The sequence below is a fragment of the Callionymus lyra genome, chromosome 12 (assembly GCF_982586985.1).
Source record: "Callionymus lyra chromosome 12, fCalLyr1.hap1.1, whole genome shotgun sequence".
In the NCBI taxonomy this organism is placed as follows: domain Eukaryota; kingdom Metazoa; phylum Chordata; class Actinopteri; order Syngnathiformes; family Callionymidae; genus Callionymus; species Callionymus lyra.
This window is the reverse complement of record NC_141829.1, coordinates 8,787,469-8,814,121: the sequence shown is the minus strand read 5'-3', so window position 1 is coordinate 8,814,121 and position 26,653 is coordinate 8,787,469. Positions and strand designations below refer to the sequence as shown.

General features: G+C 39.9%; 1 protein-coding gene across 1 annotated transcript; it reads right to left on the bottom strand.

The window, feature by feature from the left end:
• On the bottom strand, positions 1–26,653 carry mlphb (melanophilin b). The gene is made up of 14 exons (XM_087804068.1): positions 26,524–26,653; positions 21,181–21,402; positions 19,512–19,651; positions 9,121–9,162; positions 8,653–8,705; positions 7,901–7,993; positions 5,592–5,664; positions 5,035–5,270; positions 2,961–3,044; positions 1,673–1,951; positions 1,470–1,616; positions 1,350–1,418; positions 1,241–1,289; positions 1–458 (listed from the first exon to the last, which is right to left on the bottom strand). Exons 1-14 carry the CDS (start codon positions 26,646–26,648, stop codon positions 448–450), a joined length of 1,623 nt encoding a protein of 540 aa, XP_087660194.1. The 5' UTR covers positions 26,649–26,653; the 3' UTR covers positions 1–447.

The window sequence follows — 26,653 nt, the reverse complement described above, 5'->3', positions numbered from 1 at the left end:
ATAGTGAACGCATTAGATTTTGAAAATCACTAAAAAAAAAATCATATTTTAAATGAATTATTTTGATAAAATATTGGTAATTTAATTGTTTTATTGACATTTGAAAATAGAACTTTAATGATTTAACTAAACTTAAGTGTTGAGTGTAATTATTGTACGTATTTATGAGCTGGTTTAACTCATTTAAAGCCTTACGTTATAAATATTTGTATTTCTGGTTTAATATTTATTTAATATTATATTTAGAGTTTATTGTATGTTTTATTTTGGGAGCAACATTGACAAGTTGAGTTTCATTAAAATAACTACCAATATGTCTTAAGGTGTTAAGGTTGTCTGTAAAATGCCTTAATTTCTGGACTTTTATCTTAAAAATAAAAAATAAAAAATTTGTTTAAGAAAAAGTAAAATCGCTGTGTCATGTTTGAACCTTCACTCCTCCTGGTCTCAGTAGTTTTCTGCAAGAGGAGAGAAACGCAATGACTCAGTGTTACGAACAAACTTTAAAAATAAATATTAATTAAACTAATAAAATAAAAGAACTTAATATGATTTGAGGAAACAAAAAAATAAAAACAATATATATAAATACAGGAAATTCATTTCACAGATAATCACGAGTAAAAAAATAAACCAGATGATTTGAAAAAAAAAGGTAAACGTGAGAAACTAAAAACTAAATATTGGCTTTAAAGAAAAAGGTAAAATTCTCACTTCAATATGAATTGAATTTTGTAAAAATAAACAAAAGTTGTCAGTATTCTCTAGAACAATGGCAACTCTAGTTTTCGTAAAATAAACTGAATTAATACAAGCATTTAACGTTAAAGAATACAAAAGAAAGAGGGATAATAATAAAAGTAATAGACGTTATACGTCTATCTAAAGTAGTGTTGTAGCGCCCCCTCGTGTCAAAACACTTTAGCTCGCCAATTTATGGGCGTATACATTTATTTAAATTACATTTTGAATCAAGAGACAGAGTTTTGTAGCGTCTAAAAGTCTATTATTTCTTCATATAAAAAACAATGTTTCTGACCCGCTGATGGTCACATGACCCCAAAATGGTTGTTTACAACGTCCACCTTCAAATCTGATTAAGGGGCCACACTGGTTCTGTGAGAGAGGTCTTCAGGTCCCTCGTGTTCGGAGCCACAAGAGAAGCCAGTGTTGGACCCGAGACTCTTAACGAGGTTAAGATGTTTTTGGGTTCGAACCACGACATGCGAGAGATTCTTACTTGTGGGAAAGTTTGGAGGAAGTTTTCTGGTCTGGACCGGCGTGGCCGACTGGAGAGAGAGAAGATGAGATATAATATAATGAATATAATATTTTTAAATCTTATTTACCCTCCTCTTCCTCTCCACGTGCATCCCGGCGGCGCTCAGAGCAGCGATTCTGTCTTCTATCAGAGAAACCTGACAACGATTGTGAGACTTTGATCAAGTTCGACCCTTGTAGACCCTCACCTGGCTCTGAGTGTTCTGGACTTCTGCGGCCGCCTGAGCGATCTGGTCCTCCAGCTGCACCAGCAGAGCTGCGGAGCCCCTGAAGGAGTTCCTAGATCCTTCCTCTAGAGGGTGCTGTTTCTCCAGACTGTCGGTCGAGTAGCTCGACTGCGAACAGAAATAAATAAATACAGTTTCTATCAACTCTCTCCGTTTGAATCTACCTTCTCGTCCAGTCTGGACACCACGAAGGAAGCTCTGGACTCAGGTCTGGAGAAGATGCTGGAGTCCCGCGGGACGTCCCCCTCCGGGCTCCTCACCGACGGGACGTCCTGCGAGGAGACGGAGCCGACGAAGACGTCCTCGTCCTCGTCCTCGTCCGAGGACAGACTGTGGTCGCTGATGTTGTGGGTCAGAAGGTGCAGCTTCTGCCGGAGCTGCTGCTCCTCCAGGTCCACCTCCTCCCACTGAGGGAGCGGAGACCCGCTCTGAGGGGTCTTCGTCTGCGGGGGGCCACACTTGGACTTTAGAAAAAAATGCTCATATTGTTACAAAAATTACTCTAAAATGAAATAAAATAAAAATCTAATTATTATTTTGTATAATTCTCACATCTGTGATACGTTTCTAAAGAAGGTTAATTTCTTTGTTATTCAGTTTTAAAAATTTGCCTCAGTAAACAAAAGTGGCCTCAAAATTTTATTTAAATAAAAATTTAAGTTGCTTCAATCAGAAAAAAACGTTTGGAATTGTGTAGAAGTGTCTGTATCAAAAATGTATCAATAAAAACGATTAATTCTTTATTTTTTTGTGTAAGATCATTCAATAAGAACATATTTTCTTGATATTTGCTTAAATGAATACTAATAAATATTTTTTAAAGAAAGTTGAAAAGAGTTTCTTTAAAAAGAAAAAAAACAATAAAAGTGTCTTTATAGTGGAGGATTTCTTTCTTTTTTATTCAATATTCTTTATTTTTTTATTTATAATTATATTCGAGCAACAATATTGTGATAAAAAAATTAACCCTTGTGTTATTTCTGGGTCAAGGTGACCCAAAGGCCCTAAAACATTTGATGGTTCAAGAATTTTATTATTTTTAATTCAATTATAGTTTTGATGGAAGCAACTTTTGTTATGATTGAAGCTACTTGAAAAAAAAGAAATACATCCACCTCAATACAAACCTATTACAACTATATTTATTTACCACAATATTCCAAACCGGATTTATTTTTAAAATATACATTTACTAATTAAAAATAATCAAGTATGTATTGTCCTGTTAATGCAGTGTTTGAAATTTCCTACTTTATTTATTCATCCACGTTAGTCTCATTGAGATTAAAATGCAATATATTTTCAGTCAAATAAATACAAAAATATTTTGTGTTCTACCTGGTGCTGTTTGGAATCTAAAGTACTTATCAAAATACACATTTTTGGAGCATACTCTTACGACATGAGCTAAGACATTGGATAGAGAGGTAGGTAGGTCTGAGCTGGACTGACTTCGTCGTAGACGGGATGCATCTTATGCTCCAGACGGTTGAGGAACGTCTCGATGGCCGACATGCGTCTGTCCAACTCGCTGATCTGAGGACAGTAGAAGACGGACGGTCACTTTCTGAATAATATCCCCGTGTCCGTGGGAAGATAAACATGTGAAAAGCGAGGATCGTTATCAGAGAATCTCACTGATAACAAGGATAATTCAATGACAATTTCCTGTGTGGGAGGCGAGAACAGACGATCACAAAAACAAATACACAGTATAAAGTGTGAGAAAGTGAAAGAGAAAGTAGAGTCAGTTTATCCTTGTATTTATACAAGTAACTTAACATTAAAATTGAGGAAAAAAAAGCCTCAGAACAATGTGTTTGATGCCGTGATATTTGCCTGTTGCACATGTTCAAGAAATATATATAAACGCTTTAAAACAACTTCAGATAATTAAAAAACTGATTGAGCGTGATCTGCTGCTGTGGTGGAGAAATCAAGCTCCTCCGTGTATCAACCAGAACAAAGCATCCGACTCTTGAGGGAAGTACAAAAAGACCAGAACCGTTGAATTTCCGGCATGTAAATGGAATCCTATAGTATTTTTTTTTAAATTTATTTATTTTCATTTTAACAAGATATTAAAGCTTTTTAGGACTATAAATATTGAAGCATTAAAACATATTTAACTGAATTTATTGAGAGGCAAATTGACCGACAGACTTTTCCCTAACATTTTATTGAATTTGTCACGTTCCCCTTCCTGGGGCTTTTATTTTGTACAGTCCTTTCCTGGGTTTCCTGGGTTTCGTTGCTCTTTAGACAGTCGGTAAGTGCGGTGCTTGGCAAGATCCACGGCTGTCGACTATCAGGTCAATGAGCGGTGCTGAGTCAGCACGTTTTCTCTGGAACATCGGTAAAACTCTCAGTTGTTCAAAGTTAGTATTTTTTGTGCGTAAGTGCGTCTCAATTCTTAGTATGCGAAATTTAGTGCGCCATGCACACTAAATTGGCGTACTCAAACGCCCACAAAACTGGGTATGATTCGATGGACACTATCTACACTAAACGGCTCCATCTTATTGACGTTGTAAACAGAAGTTACTTCATATATATGCATATATATATTCATATACATACAGGTGTATTTTCAGCAGCAGTAGAAGGATGACACGTCTTCAGTGCTGATACCGGCTTAAATATCTCATGAATATTTAGATTCTCCTATTTTTTCTTGATTTCTTTTTCCAAACTTGTAAAACGTGCTGCCAGCAGGTGGCGATAGTGTTCCTACAGCTGGTTGAAATCATCATTAAATAGTAGTAGAAGAAGAAGCTGTCGCGTCGTTTCCTGTTAGTGTGTAGCAGCAGTTTGATTTGAAACATACTATCTGTGGAGAATTAGTTACTAGTTAGTACGTACACTATCCTGATGCATACTAACTTCTAGTATACTAAGATAAGTATGCGATTTGAGACACAGCATGAGATTTGGACTCTGAACCTTTGACGCCATCTTGTGGACGTTTTGCGTGATTATTAAAGAGTCTTTTGTGAACCTCCTGCCTGGTAACTTATTATTATCCTCCGCTTCTGGGTCGCCTTGCTTGCTAAACCGTTACTATTGTTTTATTTCTAGAAATACCTTTGCTAAAAACAGTAGCAGTATTCAGAAAGATAAACAGAAAAGAAGACGGATTAGCAGATATGTTTCTACTGTGAAATGTTCTTAGATTTACGTCCAGAACATCCACGTCTGTCGCCACGCGGCAGGTTCGGATCATTTATGAAACGACTTCAGTTTGTTGTGAGCGTCCAAGTGTGAACGTGTCGCTGTGATCCTGCAGCTGCAGTGACATCAGCGTCTGGTTCTAGTCAGCAGATTTCAACTGTGTTGTCAGGATCTCTGGCTTTATTGGACCTCGCAAAGTTTGGATCTCGGTCCTCGGCGATTATGACCACCTGGTAAAAACCTGCAGTTCTAGTTAAACACCACAAAGTGTTTAAATTTCCTTGCTTCGTAAATTGACAATTCATTAACGTTGGATTGAATATTTGGGTGGGTCACTCGAGTTCCCGACACTGACCTCCACCGATGGGACGGGGGAGCTCGTGCTCTCCTGGTTCCAGAAGCTGGAGTGAGACCTGTAACTGGGGAAGAGCAGCCCGATGTCGTCGTCGTCTTCGGTGTCGTCGGTGCCCGGGATGAAGCTGCCGCGCCCGCCTCGGCGCCCGCCGACGCTCCCGCTGCCGCACGACGAGTAGCTGAGCCGAGACGTGGAGCGAGAGCCGATGGTTCGGTTGTCGAAGAACGGGACGTCATCTGGAACAGAAGGTACTTTGGTCTAAAAGTTTGGTTTAGTTCATTAAAACTGACGTTAAGTTGAATCACAGGTTGTGAAATATAAGGATGTTCTATTAACTTATGTTACGTAATCCTAGTGACATTCCAGGTCTTATTGTACAAGACCTTTTTTATTCCTTATCTCTGGTTTAAATGTTGACGCTCAGGTCGGCCAGTGATGCAAATTAAACATGAGGAATAACAACTCCCTGAAGATGGAAAATAAACTCCCTCAGCTCTTTTTTTAAATAATTCATCAGGAGAAACGGAGGAAGCGTCTTTATTCTAGTCTTTCCTCACCTTGTGGAGTCAATCCAAGTTCAACTCCCACATCTGTGCTCAAGTTCAGACTCTTGCTCGGCTCCTCGAACATCTGATGGGAAACAGACACCGAGTCACAGTTTTTCCATCAAGTCTTAGTTTGGACCGATTTGTTCAAAATCTTCTTCTTTTTTCCTTCTCTTGTCCTTCTTTTGATCTCTAAATATTTCATGATAAGGTATTTTTAAGATTTTGTTCTCGTGGTGGATTTCAACTCTAGCCTGGGTGCCATCCTATTTCTACCGGGGGCTCCTACACACCTAAAAAAATAGTCTGGTATCGCTTGACCCGCTTCCGTTTGGAATTCGAAATCAGGTAATGAAGGCATCATGTGGTGCACGCTGGGCGGAGCCTCTTCCGATTGGATGACCCCTGGATGACCCTTCCATTACGTGACTGTGTTGTTGTGTTTGGTCAAGCAATCCCAGACTATTTTTTTTAGGGTAGCGAGTGTAAGAGCCCCTGGTATAAAAAGGATGGCACCCAGGTTATTTCCTGGTATCTTCCCTTTAGAACTCAGTGTGTATGATAGTGATACATTTTTAAATCTCGTCTTAAAACACACTTTTATTGCCTGGCTTTTAACACAGCATGAGACTCTGAGCTGTTTTAAGTGCTTTTTACTTGTTTTATTTGATATTGTTTTTACCTTTATGTGTTTTAACTATGCTTTCTTTTGTCACTTTACAGCGCTTTGTAACAACTGTTGTTGTTTTAATGCGCTTTATAAATAAAGTTGAGTTGGGTTGAGTGATATGTTTAAAAAAAATAAATTATCATTTCATTCTATTACTGTTAAAGGCCCTATCTGTGGATATTAAAGTCGTGCTTATGTCTCCCCCTTGTTTTGAAATATTGTAACTGCAACGTTTTTATAATTTTACACGCGTAACAAGATCATTTTTTTTAATTTCGTTTCTAGTTTTATCTTCCAGGTGACTTTAGTTTGATCTACTCGTGGCATAACTACGGTTTGACATCTAGCTTCATCCGTTTAGTCCGTGTCTGTCCGGCTGGATCTGGTTTCAATCTCAACGCGAGCGTCCTGTTAACAAGACGACTGGATGAAGTCGCATTTTCATCGTTGCTAACATCTGGATGTTGATTCTGTTGTGGCCAAAACAACAAATTAACCAAGTAGAAAAAAAAAAGAATCCGACGCCGTCTCCTGCCAAACCATTGAGAGCAGACGCAGAAGAGACTCGAGGCGATGTTAATTGTTCAAGTCTTGCAGACAGGATGTGTTCGAGGGTTGGTTGAGCTCGAGGTCGTCTGCTTGCTGAGCTCGATTGTTTGGGAGGTTTTAGGTTCATTGCAGGTCTTCGCTGTTACTTCCAGTGACGGAACAGTCGTGATCAAATCTAAGAATCATGTTGTCAAGAGAAGCAACAGCTACTTTTGCATAGGCTGCTTCCTAGCAAAACTGAGATTTAAAATGTTTATATTCAAAATATGATAATGAACTAAATAAATGGATGAAAGTTATACATGTAAATTGTTAAACTTTTTAATACTTAAGACAATTTAGGTCAAAAACTAGAAATGGCTTTGATGAGTTTTCACGAAACAGCTGACGAGGCTTTGTGATACAATGTCACGATTTCAAAAGCCCAGTAGGGGGCGCTCTGTTTTTTTTTAAAAATAACGAGAGGTTTTATCGAGAGCGCTGCCTAGTGGCCTTTGAAAACTAGGACAGTGTTTTATGAAACCTCATCAACACATCAGAATTTCCTGAGAGAATTTTTATAAAACAAAACTAACATTAAAAAGTTAGAGGAGAAATTAACAAAAAATTATTAAATAAATGTAAATACATTTAGATACATGTTTGAATGAAGAGAAATAACAACAAATATACAGTATATATATAAAAAAAACATGTATACTTCTAAGTGTTAAAGATAAATTAATCAAAAATATTAAAATACAGTTATAAAATTATATGATTTAAGTGATAAAGAGAAATTAATCGAAATAGAATTGTTATTATAACATCTATAAATGTATATAAACGTCAAAATCAAATCAAGAATTCAAATTCAATTTTTTTCTCTACTTAGAAATTTGCATCATGTGACGTAAGAATTAAATAAATGTAACTTTTTGATGCCATTTTTTTTCCCCACAAACATTTTATTTATTGAATATAAATGTGTTTAAAATAAATATATCTACTTCAGCTTCTGAAAACAATCGCTTGTAGATTTTTTCATTAACAGATAAAATGATCTCAGATATATTACGTCGGCTGCAGTATATTTTAATCCAACAACAGTTGATGAAGTTACCTGATTGGGACGTCCTACTGGAGCGATGGAGTAGTCGCAGTCCATATCGAAGTCAAAGGGGTCGACGATCAGACGCCTTTTGGTCTTTTTCATCTTTAAAAACATGACAAAATGAGTATAAAAAACTTAAAATAAATAAACTTAAAAATAATAAAGTATGAAAAGATTCCAAAAACGGTTTATTATTTGACACTGTTAAGCGAATTTTCTTGCACCAGCAGAGGGCGCTGTGTCCCTACGAGGGCCCACATTAACCGGGCTGAAGGGCCACTTGGCTCTCTTTATTAAAAACATCAAAGGTAAACCACGAAAGCCAAAGCTGACCCTGAGGGCCTCGACCGAGAGAACCGCCCGTCAGCAGGTCTGAAGCTCAACAGTCCTCCGTGAATGTAAACAAATCCAGTTTTTCGGATCAACTCGAGTCAGACCTTTTCTCTGGAGCTTCTCTGGCGGGCATTTACCCACAATCCTCAGCAGGTGGTGCAGGTTCGGCTGCTTAACCCTTTCTTCAGCTCGAACATTCCAGGGAGCAGAACACGTCTGTGGGATGTCGAGCCCCAGCTTGACTTTGAACGACAGTTATTTATGCATCGCTGGAACTTCTTAAGGCTTCTTCGTTCGAGGAGGACAATGTTTAAGGGCAAGGACGTTTAAGGAAAATGGCGCAAGGGTTTTCTCTCGGTCAGAGTAAAACACTGATGGTCGACAGCTCGGATGTATCGTGCTGAGGTCGATATGAAGTCGTTTCTCACCCCTTTATAGCCCGGAGACTCTGACGCCTCCACGCTGCTCTCCTCGAACCCACCTGCAGACGTGAACAAATGTTCGATTATGTTTGTGTGTTTCCAGCCTCTAGGCACAAGTTGACGTGGAACCTGACTTGGGGGGTAAAAGAGGGGCCCCATGTGGTCCTTAGACTGTATTCACGGAGCCATCGTTTAAGATTAAACTCCATTAATTCACATTTTACTATGTAAATAGAAGTCTTAGCGAGTAATTATTTAAAAAAAACATGGCGTTAATACACCAAAAACTATTTATCACTTCAGATAGGTGTGAATCCACAACAGTAACACTCCTTAATAAAATAATTTAATTAATTCGAGAGAAAGAATATATACATTTTTCGATTATTGCGAACCACAGAAGTGACATTAATCCACAGCAACAACCTCACACTTAAGAGCTACAGCGTCACTGGTCAACATTGACTCACTTACTGTGAATCTCAGGGATGCTCTGCACGTCGTATTCTTGCAGTTCTGGAAAAGAAAAAAAAACATTATTCTTAAGTTAAAAAAAAAGACTGTAAAGCAGATTAGGGGTGTAATAAAATATTGATACACTTGGATATCGCGATGTTTCTTTTTACAGTACTGTACTACACAATTATACAATTAACATGTTTTTATTTTTGTGTTAATTAAACTTATAAAATATATTTTTTTTAAAGATTTGTATTCATCATATTTTCTTAATGGTTTATATTTTAATAAGTTAAGTAAAAAAGGATCATCATTATCAATTATATTTGAATTTTTTATTAACAATTAACAAGTAAATATTCACTGCGTTGTAAGTAAGTAAGTAAGTAATATTTATTTATATAGCGCTTTTCGAGACCAGGGTCACAAAGTTGTATTCATTTTTGTATTTCAATTGAACTAACAGCCCCTAGATGGCGGCTGTCATCACTTCCTCCGAAGCTAAAGGAAAAATTAAATCCTGTGAGATCCCGGTGAAGACTGAGGACGAGAGGATACGATCGACTCCAGCATCACAAACCCTTAGCATGCAAATATTAAATTTTTGGGTTGGAATCAAAATTCCGGCCGCTAGATGGCAGCAGTCATTACGTCATCCGCAGCTAAAGCGACAATGAAATCCTGGAGATTACTGAGGACAAGAGGACACAATCGACTCCAGCAGCTTTTAAAGCTGATGTTTGGACATATTTTGGTTTGAAAACAAATGAAAACAGTTACTACTTCGTCAAGAGTCATGTGATCTGTAAATTCTGCAACACTAGAGTCAAGTACTTGAAAATACTACAAACTTATATCCTTGTTACTACAGTATCATGATATGCCCCCAAAATGGCAGCCTTGGTGATGGTCTCACATTATCCAAATTAATTATATAAAGTTATTTCTGATTATGATATATTGATATAAAGAATTCTACACAGTCAGCAACTTGACAAAAAAGTGTCTACAAAGCTCTTTCAATCAGGGAATGTAATTATATTGAAGCCAATTATTCACTTTCTGTCATCCCCTCACTCTAGAACAAGATCAAAAACTGACAATTGTAGAAACAATTAAAAAATATATTTCTTGCACATTGTCAAAAGCTTTGAACCAGTAAGAACACAAAGAAATCAAAGTGTTTTGTCACTTTCTCCAACATGAAACCCATGAACATCTGGACATCTTTTGATCTGGGCCAGCATCAGTGATCTGTTTCTCGGGTGAGGGGTGTGAGGAGGGGTTTTGAATCCGGCACCTTTTAGAGATGGAGCCACAGCTTAAAAGCACATGATCCACTAAATTACCTCGATACCCTCCGAGCTCCAGGGTCCCAACAGGCCACAGCGGCGCTGGTACAGTAACAACGGCTCAGAGTCATGCCACGGGAATCAAACCCATGTGGTCACATGAAAGTCGGCATGCGAGTCTCGGAACCGTTTCAAACACGAGTCATCTGGCTTCAGCTTATAGCGCCGTCAGACTTCCCTCCCTGTCCAGCTCTCTTCCTCCTCCGAGATGTTCCCACTCGTGTGATCGTCCGTCACGCGGTCTACAGGTCCAGGTTCTCGCTTTGCATCTGAAAGGCTTCAGGCCCAGGAAGCGTCGGGAGTCCAGCTGTTCCCCCAGAACTTAAACAACGTGATCTCACTTTGAAAAGATGCAGGATTCTGTCGTTTACTCCCGGGTTTAATTTGCCCAGAGAATTCCTGACGGGCTGTTGCAGTTCATCAGCCCCAAAGAAGAAGATACAAGTAGAGATCAGACTGAATAGTTACATCTCGATAGAATAATTCTACAATATGAGCAGATGCTCAGATCTGTCAAATACTTCTTCAGGCTTTGGGTATTAATTACCTCTGTCTGTCTGTCTGTCTGTCTGTCTGTCTGTCTGTCGGTCAACAACTATGAATTGAATTTATTGATATTTTAAGGAAATCTTGAAAGTCGGGCAAGGATTTAATTAATATTTTTTGAATATCTGGAGTGTATTTGTATTTGTATTTATTAATTTGCACCATAATAACGGACAATAACAAAAACCAGAAATGAAACACTAAGTGTGGGAAAAGGTTAACAGCCCTTTACGGGCTTATATAAGGCCTCCCCAAGAAATACAAATATATAAAATTCAGAAGAAACCAGGAAATATATCAGCAAAGGGACAATGCAACAAATAAACAAAAACAAAGACGTCAGAAAAAAAACATGGGTTTGTATAAATGAAAAAAACAATCCGGTTTACCATCAGTATCCAAAAGCTTTAGAATCAGAATCAGAATCAGAATCCCTTTATTGTCCCGCGAGGGGAAATTCTTTTTAACAAACAGCAAGAGCAGTATACCAGAAGAAAAATAAAACACCCAGAAATAAAATATTAGAAAGAAAAGAAAAAAATCTAAATAGAATAGAAAATAAATCTGTACTATATTATATACACTTTTAATCATATTTACAAAAATTACAAGAAGGTGCAGTTAGATAATTATCTGGCTGTGTTGTTATTGTGGAGTCTGATGGCAGTAGGGAGGAAGGACCTGCGGTACCTCTCCCTCACACACCGAGGATGGAGCATCCTATCACTGATGGAGCTCCTCAATGCCCTCAGTGTGTGCTGGAGAGGGTGAGACAAGTTCCTCCTCATGGAGCCCAGCTTGCTCCGTATCCTCCCTCCAGTCACTTCCTCCACAGGATCCAGGGGGCGCCCTAGGACGTAACCGGCCTTCTTAATAAGGCTGTCCAGTTTAGCCCTATCCTTTGCTGTCATGCTGCTCCGCCAGCAGACCACACCGTTGAAGATGGCAGAGGCCACCACTGAGTCATAGAATGACTTCAGGAGTGGCCCCCGGACACCAAACGACCTCAACCTCCGGAGCAGGTAGAGTCTACTCCGCCCTTTTTTATAAAGAGCAGCAGTGTTATCCACCCTGTCCAGGCGGTTGTTGAGGTGAACATGCAGGAACTTGTAAGACGTGACAATCTCAATGTCCTGTCCCCGGATGTTCAGTGGTGAGGAGGAGATGGAGGGACACCGCCGGAAATCCACAATCAACTCCTTAGTTTTGTTGGAGTTGATCTGGAGGTGGTTTTCCAGGCACCAGTCAGCAAAGTCCTGGACAAGTCCCCGGTACGACCCGTCATCCCCGTCCTTAATGAGGCCGACAATGGCGGAGTCGTCCGAGAACTTGGGTGGGAGAAAGGTGTTGGAAGTCTGCAGTGTACAGTGAAAAGAGGAACGGTGCCAACACTGTTCCCTGGGGGACCCCTACACTGCACAGTACAGTCTTCGAAACACCGTCCCGGGTCCTCACGAACTGTGGACGGTTGGTGAGGTAGTCCACAATCCAGTCCGTGAGATGAGTGTCCGCTCCAGACAGCTCCAGCTTGTCCCTCAGGATGTTCGACCTGATGGTATTGAAAGCACTGCTTAGATCCAGGAAAAGGATCCTCACAGTGCTTCCAGGCGACTCCAGGTGAGAAAGTGCTCGTTGGAGAAGGAAGATGATGGCGTCCTCCACGCCGATGTCAGGTTGGTAGGCAAACTGCAACGGATCCATGGAGGAGCGCACCAGAGGACTCAGGTAACTAAGGACCAGCCGCTCCAGAGCCTTCATAAGGTGGGATGTCAAGGCCACAGGTCTGTAGCAGCTGGGATCCTTAGGGTGCTGAGTCTTCGGCACCTTTATGAGGAATCTGTCACTCAGTTGAGTTAGTCAATGGAGACACCAATAATATATAAAATACTCATTGATAAAAATTAAATATGGGTGTAAATAAGCTGCATGGCAGAGGTATGTCCTTGTATTAGTGTTTCTCTAGAGCTCAATAATTTGACAGGTTAGCTAGGAAGCTAAGAGAGGAGATCACTGGATAAACTGCCCATCATGGATGATGACATCATCCTCTCAACACTGTCATCAGGGAGCAGAGAAGCAGATGGAGCACGAATGCTCCTCCCATGATGCAACACTAATAGACTCAGGGACTTATTCACTTGTGCAGTCGAAGAATACGGTAATTAAAGTGGTATGAAGCTTACAGGGAAAGAGTGCATTATGCCACAGAATTATTGCACAGGAATGGATTATTGGCCAGAATAGCTGAACCGGAAGAGAAGTTAGTTAAGTACTGGAGTTTAAGACGGATTATTGTAAAGTCTGACTGCGTTTGGAATTAATGATCTGCGGAAGCGTTCCTATTTGCACCGGGGGTTCATGAGTCTTTGACTATAAGAGCTGCTCAAGACTCCCACTGTAGTGTGGATATGAGTATCCTCCCTTTCACTAGATGGCGCTCTCTGCTTTTAAATTATTCTCTCTGAACCACCATTTCAATGACGCATCATTTTTGAAACTGAGAGCGCCACCTACTGAGCTCAGAAAATAGTATCATGAAGCCTCATCAGATGTTTCATGATACCGTATTATCTCTGTTTTTACATCGAACAAATGACATCAAATCCATGATATTAACATGTTTTTGTGTCCTGTTAAATTATCATTGACTTCGGATCTGAAACATCTTTAGAGTTTCCTAACTTAACTTAAAGTGATAGTTTACCCAAAATTCTAACTTTACTCATTTTTCTACTAACCCTCATGTCGACTAAGGGTTGGGATTATTTTCAGAGTAATCTATTACTTTTTAGAGTTATAGACAAAAAAGTTTGTTCATTTTAATGTAGCGACTGGAGCTCAGTTGTCTTCGCCTTCGTCTTTGTCCAAAAATACACTTAAAAACATCCAAATACCTCCATACCACCATCTTGTATTGAAGCCTGGACATAAAAGATACAGACGAGCAGTAAAAAGAAATGTCGTGTGACTAGAGCTGAGCTGAGCTACGATCCTCCAGTGACTCCAGAAATGTGTTGGACTGATGGAGTCCAACACATCTGTGTGAGTCCTACAACGTGAGAACAGAGTAAACCCTTTAGAAAACACAAGTTGCTCAAAATTGAGTTTTGGGCAAAACACCTGTTTCGTTAACACAAGAATGTAAACTACTAGCACAAGAAATCCATAAATTAAATAAAGGTTTAACTATTTATTCACAAAACAAACGTTCTGAACAATGAACGAGCTCCCACAGCATCCACACTGGACCTGATTGGAAGCGTCACTGGACCCCGACAACAGCTGTGCAGAGTCTGAGAGGAGCAAACAGGAAAAGACCAAAAGGACATTAATCGGCTCTGACAGACTTGGCTGTTCGCTGCGATCGGAAACTTAGTCCGTGTGACTCAGAGTCACAAGAATGAAGAGGCTCGCTGGGAAAAAAAGAGGGCAAGAGTCGGAGGGAGCAGAACTTTCAGGAGCTTTAGTGTCAAGACAAAGAAGTGATAGTGCACCCAAGATTAATTTTTCATTCAATTTCTACTAATGTCGACTAAGGGTTGGGATTATCTTCAGAGTAATCTGTTACTTTTTAGAGTTGTAGGCAAAAATGTTTGTTCATTTTAATGTAGCGACTGGAGCTCAGTTGTCTCCGTCTTCATCCAAAAAGACACTTAAAAACATCCAAATACCTCCATACTGCTCATGTATTGAAGCCATTAAACATTTTGTAATGAAAAAAAAGTTAGTTAGTAAATTTACCTCAAAATATATATTTTATGACAAACACCTTTTTCATTAAAACCTCATCATTTAAAAACAATACACAAAGAGATAGACTTCAAGAACAAGCAGGAAGCTTAACCATCTGGTATAGATTCACTGTAGAGCTGAGCTGTGTCTTAAATCGCATACTTAAGTACTTCAACTTAGTATTTTTAGTGCTTGAGTGCATCTCAATTCTTAGTATGTGAAATGTAGTGCTCCGTGCACACTAAATTGTCACTAAAACACCCAAAACTGAGTTTGAATCGATGGACAATTTCTACCCCAAAAGGCTCCATCTTAGTGACGTTGTGGTTGTAAACGGAAGTTACATCATATATAAATATATATATATATATTCATATATCTATAGGTACATTGTCAGCAGCAGTAGGAGGATGACACGCCTTCGGTGCTGATACCGGCGTAAATATCTTGCGAATATTTCGTTTCTCATATTTCTTGATCCAAACCAAACGTGCTGCCAGCAGGTGGCGATAGTGTTCCTACAGCTGGTTGAAATCCTCGTTAAATAGTAGTAGAAGAAGAAGCTGTCGCGTCATTTCCTGTTAGTGCGTAGCAGCAGAGTTTGATTTGAGACAAACTATCTGTGGAGAATTAGTTACTAGTTAGTACGTACACTATCCTGATGCATACTAACTTCTAGTATACTAAGAGAAGTATGTGATTTGAGACTTATCACGGATGTTTATCTACATCAAGGGGCAGTTTAGAAGGATTTCTCTTAAACATCTACGGTTCTGGAGTCCAACAGTGAGGAGGTCCAGGATGGACCCAGGACACACAGGAGCGATCACATTTAACAACTGACCTGGAACCACCTCTGTGTTCCCTCAGAAGAGTGTGAGGAGAAGAAAAGTCTGAGCCTCTAGAAACTACATCCGTCAATAAAATAACTCTCTCATCATAAAGCCTTTACTGCATCGAACAAATGAACTTGTTTCACCTGCGTTTCCAAAAAACATCCACAAAAATATCCCTAATAAGTAACAGGAGTTATTGTCATGTGTTTGTGATTCAGCTGCGGCGATGGACATCTGCGAGCTCGACACGAAAGCTGGAGAGAAAACTCACATCCTTACGTAACCACAGGTCTGAAGAAATACTGTAGGAGGGAGAGAAGTGAGCGGAGGACAAGGTTATGAAGAACAATGGTGGGGAAAAAAAGTCAGGAGTCATGAGAATAATAATTGAATCTTAGATATTAATGGATTCCCACGGAAGACTTGATCATTTCTATGGTTTCTTAAATCAAGCAGATGTTCCAAACAGTGACTGTATTCATCTCTTTCATCTTTCATTACTTTTGTTCTTCACCTTGATTAGATTTTGTTATTATTTCAAAAATACTTTTGATGTGATTTTATAAATATAGTTATAATCTGCAGCAGACTTGGATGTGGCGCAGTTTCACATGGTTGCAGGTTTGATTCCAGCTCGAAACTTTTATTGGCATGTAGTTTGAAATTCTTCTTTAAGAGTTTTGTATGTGCTTCCTGTGCATATATGTCATCTTTGGGTACCTCAATTTCCTCCAGCTGGTCAGAAACATAAAGGACTCAGAATTGTCATCGACCTTTTATCTTTTTTTTAATGGCTAAGAAGTTTTATTTCATGTAGTTTATCATTGCAATTTTATAATTTCACCTTTATATACAGTTATTACTTTCTATTTTGATGGTCATTTTTGGCTTTTACTTAACTATTCTAGCTCTGCCATAGTTTTATGTTTTATGTATTTATACCTTTTTATTTATTGTACTGCAACTTGTACTGTGATCTTATTGTGTTATTTGAAATCATTTCAATATTTATTATAAGGAATGTGTAGTGGCAAGAACCTGGCGATACGTATCACAATACAGGGAACATATGTTATGATATATTGCGATATATTGTGATACTGTAGTAACAAGGATATATGTGTAGTATTGCCGAGTACTTGACTCTGGTGTTGCAGAATTTATAGACCACATGACACTTTTGATGAAGTCATAACTACTTTCATTTGTTTTCAGACGTAAATATGTCCAAACCTCAGCTAGCAATTGTATCCTCTCGTCCTCAGTCTTCACCTAGATTTGCATGTTATTGTAATTGTTTGTGAATTTAATGTTTTTTTGTTTAAATTGTTTTAATTGTTGTTTATTTTGAAAATTCTTTATAGATATGTAAACCATAAACAAAATTCTGGTACAAAAAGAAAAATATATATAAAAAAAACCCAATAATTTAACAATTAAAAACGTTATTTTCTTTAAAATCAAACACTTTCAAACACTCATACATACAGTACTGTGCAAAAAATTTAGGCAGGTGTGAAAAAAAGCTGTAAACTAAGAATGCTTTAAAAAATATAAATAATAATTGTTTATTTTTACATAATGCAAAGTGAGCGAACAAAAGATAATCTAAATCAAATCAATATTTGTTGTTACTACCCTTTGCCTTTAAACCAGCATCAATTCTTATAGGTACATTTGCACAAAGTCAGGGGTTTTTATAGGATTCTAGTGTATGATAAATCAATTATACCAAACATAATTATTATCAGTTTCACAAGTAGGTTGAAATTTAGGGACTTAAAATCTGCTAAACTAGGCTTGAAACTGGGAGAGGAGCAGCCAAACTCGGCTACCAAGCTGAGGTTGTGTAGACAGTTTCATGTCACAGGTCACCATGACTAAGCACAGCAAACAATACACAAGGTAGTTCTACTGCATCAGCAAGGTTTCTCCCAGACCAAGATTTCAAAGCAGATGTTTCAAGATGTGCTGTTCAAGCTCTTTTGAAGAAGCACAAAGAAACAACCTTGAGGATCGTAGACGCAATGGTCGGCCAAGGAAACTTAGAGGATTAGCAGATATAGAGACTTAGCAGATGAAAAACACATCAAGCTTATTTCCCTTCAAAATCGTAAGATGTCGAGCCGTGCCTTCACCTCAGAACTGGAAGTAACCAGTGGGACCCAGATACACCCATCTACTGTCCAGAGAAGTCTGGCCAGAAGTGTCTTCATGGAAGAGTTGCAGCCAAAAAGCCATTTCTCCAACATGGAAAAATAATGGCAGCAGGTGGTCTGGACTGATGAATCAAAATGTGAAATATTTGGCTGTAGCAGAAGTTTGTTCGCCGAAGGGCTGGAGAGCGCTACAGGCAACAGTGTCTACAGGCACCAGTGAAACATGGTGGAGGTTCTTGCAAGTTTTGAGCTGCATTTCTGCAAATGGAGTTGTAGATTTGGTCATTAATGGTTTCAATGCTGAGAAATACAGATACTCATCTATCATCAATACCATCAGGGAGGCTTGTGGTTGGCCCAAAATGTATTCTGCAGCAGGACAACGACCCCAAGCATACAGTCAATGTCATGAAGAAATATCTTCAGCATAAAAAAGAAGAAGAAGAAGAAGTCCTGGAAGTGACGGTATGGACCCCACAGAGTCCTGATCTCACCATTATGGAGTCTGTCTGGGATAACATGAAGAGACAGAAGGATTTGTGAAACATCTACAGAAGATCTGTGGTTAGTTCTCCAAGATGTTTGGAACAACCTACCAGTCGAGTTTCTTCAAAAACTGTGTGCAAGTGAACCTGGAAGAATTGATTCTGTCTTGAAGGCAAAGGTGGTCACACTAAATATTTATTTGATTGACATTTATGTTCATTCACTGCATTTTGTTAACTGATGAAAATCAACTATTAACACTTCCATTTTTTAAAGGATTCTTAGTTTACAGCATTTTTTCACACTTGCCTAAAATTTGCACAGTACTGTATATGAAACGATTTGTGATTATTTTTGGTTGTATTTAATTACTCAATAATCTTTATTCCTTAACTAGCTACCAGCCATCCTGGCTACATTGGGGGCAACGGACACCCTGGACAGGTTGCCAGACCCTCAACAGGCACTTTAAGACAAACAACCACTCACACACACATCCTGCAAACGATTCCATCAACCTCTATCAGTGTAAACTGTGACTGTGGGAGGAAATCAGAGTTGCTGCACGACACAAAGTTTTCTCCAAAACCAGAGCATTTAGGGTGAAAGCCATTAGCTTTTTGTGCATCTGTGGCCCTCGTGATCTCAATGGGAAGTGCTTTGGCCACAACATTCTTCAGAGTATGACATGATTGTTGCGTCAACAAAGTGACGGACAAGCTGTGACTTCTTCGGCTAAATCAATCATTTGTGCTGAAGGTTGTGAGTCATATGAGGTCAACGCGCCCAGAAACAACAGCAGGAAAAACAAAGCCGTAGCTGAGACATTTCAATCTTAAGAATTAAGAAATCGTCCTTGCAGGATTGAGAGGCAAAGTAGCATCAGGCTACTGTTGTATCTCCACGACAACTACAGACTGTTTCACCACAGGAAGTTGAAAAAAAGGAATAATATAACTTCATCATCTGTACTTCCGTGAAACAAATCGAATCATATAATAAGATTTTCCACTCACTATTGAACATCCCAACCGTGTGAAAGCTAAATCAAATTACAGAGTTTGATCTGAAGAAGACTGAATGACTTAAAACCCGAGCAGAGACTGAAATATAATTGATTTATAATACGATACACAACTTGATATAAGATCTAAGTGTAGATCTTATCATGCTTGGTTTGTTTCAGACTGCTGGCTCAGCAAGTCTCACTGTGTGCAGACGTTACAGAGTCACTTCCTGCCACGTCTCTTTCCTCCAGAGCACATGTTGGAACTCAGAAGCTGGTCTTCACTCACCCACGAGGTCGTCCTGGGAGCAGCTGCTGCCGCCGCTCAGCCTCTTGAAGAGCGAGCGCATCACCTTGGCACTGCCGAAGCGTTTGAATCGAGTCCGGACGTTGGCGTGGTACCACTCCAGCGTGCCGATCTTGAGAACCCTGTCGTGGGACGGAACAATAAGAACGCTGTAATATATGTTGAAATCCAAAGCCTGAACTGTTCCAGACCAGTCTCAGTTTCAAGGAAAGGGCTTCTCAAGTCACAGCGCTCGTGCCAATAATAGTTTTATAATGTCATCTTGAGCTCCAACATGTTTGACAGACCATGGGAGATGTTCAAGTGTCAGCTGTCAGAAGAGACTTGGTTTTGTGGCCATGATGACAAGCGAACGGCTGTTGCTGAATAAAATTCTTTGAGAAGCATCGAATGCATATTTGAAAGCTCTAGACAGAACATGTGTGAAGAATTACCGGACTGTGAGCGAAGAACACAACAGCAGAATTCACAGCTCGTTTGAACTGTAAACACAGTAAATCATCCACAAACTGAACATTTGGATGATTTTAAAAGTAACTTAAATTCAAGTTGACATTGTTAATAAACATTAAAAATGATACAAATAGATACAATTATAAGATAAGAAATATGAGTTTGATTAATTGGTGCATGCATGGATGGATGGATAGAAGCATGAATGGTTGGATGGATAGATGCATGAATGGATGGATGGATGAATGAAGATATGGATTCAGGGAGGATGGATAGATGCATGAATGGAGGGATGGATGCATATATCAATGAATGAACACATGCATGGATGGATGGATAGATGCATGAATGGAGGGATGGATGCATATATCGATGAATGAACACATGCATGGATGGATGGATAGATGCATGAATGGATGGATGGATGCATATATCTATGAATGAACACATGCATGGATGGATGGATGGATGGATGGATGGATGGATGGATGGATGGATGGATGGATGGATGGATGGATGGATGGATGGATGGATGGATGGATGGATGGATGGATGGATGGATGGATATATGGATATATGGATTCAGGGATGGATGGATAGATAAATGGATGGATAGAGCTAATTGCGATGAATGGATACATGCATGGATGGAAGGATGCAGGGATGGATGTATGGATGGATGAATGGATGCATATATGGATTCAGGGATGGAGGAATGCATAAATGGATGGATGGATGCATATATCGATGAATGAACACATGCATGGATGGATGGATGAATGGATGGATGGATGCATGAATGGATGGATGGATGGATGAATGGATGGAAGGATTGAAACGCAAATGGATGGATAGCTCGGTGGATGAACAAATGAACGTGTGGATGCGTGGATCAATACATGAATGGATGGATGGATTGATGGACAGATGGATGCATGGTATGTATGGGTGTATGGATGGACACATGAATGGATGCTTGGAGCGATGCAATGGTTGGATGGATCAACGGATGGATAAATTGATAGATGGATAGATACATAGATACGTAGATGGATACGTGGATGGTTAGACAGATGGATGGATGAATTAATATGGATGGTTAAATAAATAAAGGAATGTGTGGATTTAGGCATGAATGGATGGATGGATGAGGTGTTTGGTGTTTGATGAAACAAGCTGTTTCAGGCGAGCTAGGTACCTGGCCATGTGGCAAGGGTCACACACCCATCCTTGCTCCTTCTTGTTGTAGCGAGTGCAGGACTTACAGACCAGCAACTGACAGTCCAGACACTGACGCTTGCTGCTGACCAGGAACTTGAAGGGCTGGAGGCAGCGGATGCAGTGAGTCTCACTCAGACTGGTCGTGTTCCCTAAAATCTCCCTCTTGGTGTCCTCCTTCTCGATCTTGGTCTTCAGGTCTCTGCACGGAAACAAAGTTACATCTCGACAGGAAGAAAGAGAAAAATTGCTTCTCACGAGTGTTTACAAGACACTTAATAAACCATTTACACAACACTGTTCATCAGAAACGCGAGCAAAGTAGTTCCGAAAAACTCCACTTCATTTAAGTTCTCACAGCTGACAAAACAACACCGGTTTACATTGGCAGATGTTTGTAACTTTGTTACGACTGAACGTCCTGTCTTTTTAAACTGAGAATCATTTCAGGCAGAAACTTCAGCAGGAAGTATCGCTTTTCCAAGTGTACTTGTCAGGAAGGAGCCGCTTGAGAACCGGCCAAGGATCACACATAAGAACAGGCGCCTACAGACCCACAAAAGACCCGCTTTTAGCACTGAGACTTAGTTTAACTTGTTATTCAAATTGGGTCACTAGGGCTCGAGAAGAGTCACATGTAAACTAATTTGAAGACACAAGAAGAAAACTAACAAGAAGAAGGAGACGAAGAGTTCTAGCTGAGTTGTGGTCCAAACGCTAAATGAATAGAACGTCAAAGGAAATCTCCTCACAGAGAACCAAACCACAGACCAGGCCAGAAGGCAAGTCTATTTAACCTCCTATAACCTGAAGAAGTATGGTCGACTTTGCAACTAGCAAAGGTCCTCAGCTCTTTTGGGACCTTCTTCAGGAGAACATCAGGATTTCCTTGCTGTGTGAAGCTTCTGCTTCATTAATGGAACAGAATTAATGCTAATGGTGGCCAGAACCCAACAGACTTCATGAACAGCCCATCATCTCCAGAACTTACAGTATTACCCCCCCCCCCCCCGTCACTTCATGACTAGACAGCCCCTTGAGGTCACCGGATTTTCTGTGTTTTGTGTCCAAGTCCAAAACCAAGAAGCTCTCTCTGGACTTCAGGGAGGACAGAGCTGCATATACATCCACGTTTATCAAAGGCGAATGTGTAGCAAATGGTGGAGTTTTTTCAGATTCCCTGTTGTCCACATGATAGCAGAAGCTCTCTTGGTCTAGGAAAACCACGGCATTAATAGGAAGGCCCAGCAGTGGCTGAGAGTTCTCAAAAGGGAAAACCTGAACCCAATACTGTTCCAGTATAGAGAGTCTGATGATCTATGAAATCGGTTAGATCAATATGGCCAAGAAGGAATAGACTCAGATACAGTTTTTTTTTCCAAAAGCTTTCGCGGCACTAAACTGAAACTGAACCTACAAACACTTGCCATATCAATGTACATCCCCCCTTTCTCAATCTTTTTCTACAAAGGTATTTATTTTATGTTTATATATTATTACAATACTATTAATAATAAATTAGCTCATATACAATCCCCCCCCCCCCAAAAAAGAATATTCTATTAAAACCCTTATAGTTTTTAAATAAAATCAATCCATTTGGGGGAAAATCACTCAGATAGTGACTCCTTAATGAAGTATTTTGATCTTTGATGAAATTTGACATTGTATGTGGATCATTTAATATTCCATCAGGTACAAAACCTACACAATATGATGAGAACACAACTCTTATGCAAGAATTGTGTGACACAATTCGTTGGGTCCATCCCAGAATAACCGATCCCATCTGTCAAGGTCCCAGCTGAACCATATTTACTGAAGAAATCTTTTTTTTTTTTACTCGTTGTGAGAACCATCACGAGGGGGGTCAGGGTGGGGAACTGGAACAAAGAGGGTTCACAACAAAAGACAGATGCGAGTGTGTTTGTTTGAAAGTTTTGTGTTTCCAGCTGTGAGCGATAATGGTCGCCATGACAGCAAATGTTTTAAGGTTCACGACGCCTGTTAATAACGGGTTTTTCTGACTAATCGTGATTGTACAGTCGACCACGTGTTGTTTCAACTCTCTGCTCCTAAAGAGCAATTACATTGTTGCTCAGAGAAACATGATGACAACGAATCATGGGTATTGAGATGGGATTGATGCATCAAGTTTTTGAAGATCTAATCCAATCCAGATGTTCACAAACAGCTCCACTTACAAAACATAAGGTTTGTCTAGGTCCTATGACCTACAGAAACCTTTAATTTGAAGGAATAAGTCACAAAGATCCCTGCAAAGACGGCGTACTGCGACATGGTGTTCAAAGGTCTAGATAAACCAGGGACCTTCAACAACATCCTCAGTCTGATCTCCTCATTTCCTTTTTGAAGTAGACCTTATTACAACAAACTCTGGTCGCACATATGGTTAAAATAAAGCTGGTGGTCTCATGGGTATGTGCAACAAAAACGCTCTCTTGTGAAGTTAATAAAAGATTAGACTACAAAGAAAACTGAAAACAAAAGACATGTCAGCGCTTTCAAGGATCTTTCATGACATCACCATCCTTCTCTCACTTACACCACCCTCAGCTTCGCTTCTTCCTTTTTAGTATCTCAGAAAAAATGTTCTATAAGACCCAAAACACACTGAAACAATACCTACTTCAGATACAATCCTGCTTCCACAAGCTTTTTTCTCCAAGATTGTATTGTAACAGTTGCTTTAGCTCCTGCACTAACCTGGCACCACAAACACAAAGTTGTTACAGATTCTACCTTGCACTGCAAATACCTACGTTTAATTTAGTTATGTGTCTTTTAAAAAGTGACTTATTTCCCGCATTATTAATATGTCTTACTTGATTATTCTTGGTCAGTTTTTCCAAGCTTAATTCAAGTTGAACTGGTAACAAGGTGAAGAAAAAGGATGATATCTGTATTTGCGTCCAAGTAACATCTGTACGTTGAGGGTGAACCATGGACCTGAATGGGTCCGAAGGTATCAGCTCTGGTCTCTCAATGCAGACATCCTAAGCAAAAGCTATATGCTTGTTTCAGGATGTTTTGTATAGTTCAGCTTACAACACATGACTATTTTAATTCAACCAAACTGAAGTGTATCGACTCTACTATCAAGTTTTTCTAAAACACTTACTCAAGCTTAACCTAGACAAGACTTAATTTATGTTCTATGACTTTCATCACCCTTGAAAAACCTGCAGTCATCACCTTCTCAGACCAGAGAGTGGTACCTGACAAGAACATATTAATACATCACCCTCCAACCCCATAAGGCAGGGACTCTCTCTGGACTGGTCGACTGCTCACTCGACCTCTTCAGCTCCAGTAAAAATGCTCAGTGTTGAACTTCTCCAAACCCTCCTACACAGCTCTATCTCCCTAAGGTGACTGCAATCTGTAACCACTGACAGATAACCTTAAACTCCCGCCTACATACTCTGTTCAGTGTCAGGAAAGTACCATGTCATTGCCAGGTTTGGTCTCTTAGTCACCTATTTGTGGACTGACCTATCGACTTCCCTCACAAAGAAGGGGTTAACAGTTAACAAAACAGTTGTGTTTACATATAGGCAGGGGAGTCGTACAGTATTAAACCTTCCAGGAGACATTGCAGCCTTTTACTGTGATCTTAAATTAAGAAAACAGAAGCATATTTGGCAAAACTTCAACAGCAAAGGTCCATGTGAGTCTCTTGAGCAACGTGAACCTGCGACTTTCTCAATCTGAGGTTAAGGCAGGAACTGCTGTCTGTCCATGAGACGAAAGATGTCAGGTGTAAATCTTATTTTACTGCCATCAAATGTTTTCTACATTTGTCCTTTACAACTCTTGAGAAGAGGTCTTGCCAAAGGGCAGCGGAAACCACCCCCCCTCTCCCAACGAACCGCCTTCCGACGGTAGATCTCTTCATCGGTTACTGTAGCTAAGAGACTTGTTATTGAGCAAATGACTGAATCATCTGTCGGCCATCGGACAAGTCCCAGGACTCGACATTTCCTCCAAACACTGGGTCCAGTTTCAGGCTCTTGTCGACACTTTGTCTCTTTTCAAATGAAGAGATAATAACACAAATTAATGTTGTGACTCCACTGAGATATTTGTCAAATAAATAACCACCAAATCTTTTTTTGGAAACCTCCATGTGATCGGAGCTATCACGGTGTACTGTTAGATTAAAATTATTATACACTATACGTATACGCCATACTTAAATTAATGCTAAAATATAACCAAAATATAAAGTATAAATTACTCGCTTGATCTAAGAGCTTAAACGTTTGACTACACATTCACAATCAACATTCCACTCCAGACTCACACTGGTTCGAGGCAAGCTTGGATCAGAATTAGAGATCCGACAGCGGTAATTTAAAACATCTGTTTATCTGCAAATCACACCTTAAATTGTAGATCAAAGAACGAAGCAAGACACACCCGGGAAAGGGGGGCTAAAAGACAGAAACCCCCACCCGAGGACATTTGAATGGTTAGATTACAAGAAAACAAATTAGGATGTCTCTCAATGGGTGATCGGGACACAGGGAACCTTAAAAGCACCATTTGGCCGGAAAGAGAAGACCTCCCGGACGGGAAATTTGCCTTAAATATAGCCATGTTTCTGAACCTCGGACCTTTTCTCCCGGGACTGTTGACCTGTACAGTCGCCGGGACAAAGTGTGTCCGGTCGCGATTGTAAAGCTTGTATTTTGTTTGACTTGGAGCTGCGAAAAAACCACCCGTGACAGACGTGACGTCGTGTTTGAGCGACGGAAGCGACTCCGTGTTTTGATCGTTTTAGTAAGTGGACTTTTGTTCTGTTCCTTGAAAATTGGGAGGCACGAGTGAGATATTCTAGAAGAACATTTGGTGATCTAGTTAGAGCAGATTAACCCCAAAACAACTTTATTTGCCTCACAGTTTGTTTGTTTGTGTAATAATAATAATCTCTATTTATATAGCGTCTTTCTAGACCAGGGTCACAAAGCGCTTTGACAGCCATTCACACATACTGATGGGAGTAGGCTGCACCACATGGCGCCGAATCTGCCCTCAGGAGCAATCAGGGTAAAGCTCAGGGACACAACGACACAAGCTTGTCTGAAGCTGGGATTGAACCTGCAACCTTTTGGACTGCGGGCAACCACTCTACCATCTGAGCTATGACGCCCCTAACCAAGTTCTCCCCAAATGACCGATGAACTACACATCGGTGGAACCTGTGATGATCCACAACCACAGTGCAGTTGAGCTAAGACGCCACAGACTCACACCTAAAACTGTGTAGAGAGAGAAATGGAAATAAAGTGAAACTCACCCGAGTCTGTCCTCCTCTTTCTTCCTCAAGTCAAAGTCACGCTGGACCACCTCCCACACATGCTTGGCCTCGTCGTCCGTCAACTTGGACAGATCCAGCGTCTTCCCTGGCGTCGCTCCCGGCATTGTCT

Excerpts from the sequence above, each read along its gene's own strand:
- mlphb (XM_087804068.1), bottom strand. The coding sequence starts at position 26,648 with ATGCCGGGAGCGACGCCAGGGAAGACGCTGGATCTGTCCAAGTTGACG. Across the intron at positions 21,403-26,523 it reads AAAGAGGAGGACAGACTCGG|AGACCTGAAGACCAAGATCG; the intron begins GTGAGTTTCACT and ends GTTTCCGTGCAG. Across the intron at positions 1,419-1,469 it reads TCCAGAACACTCAGAGCCAG|GTTTCTCTGATAGAAGACAG; the intron begins GTGAGGGTCTAC and ends AATCGTTGTCAG.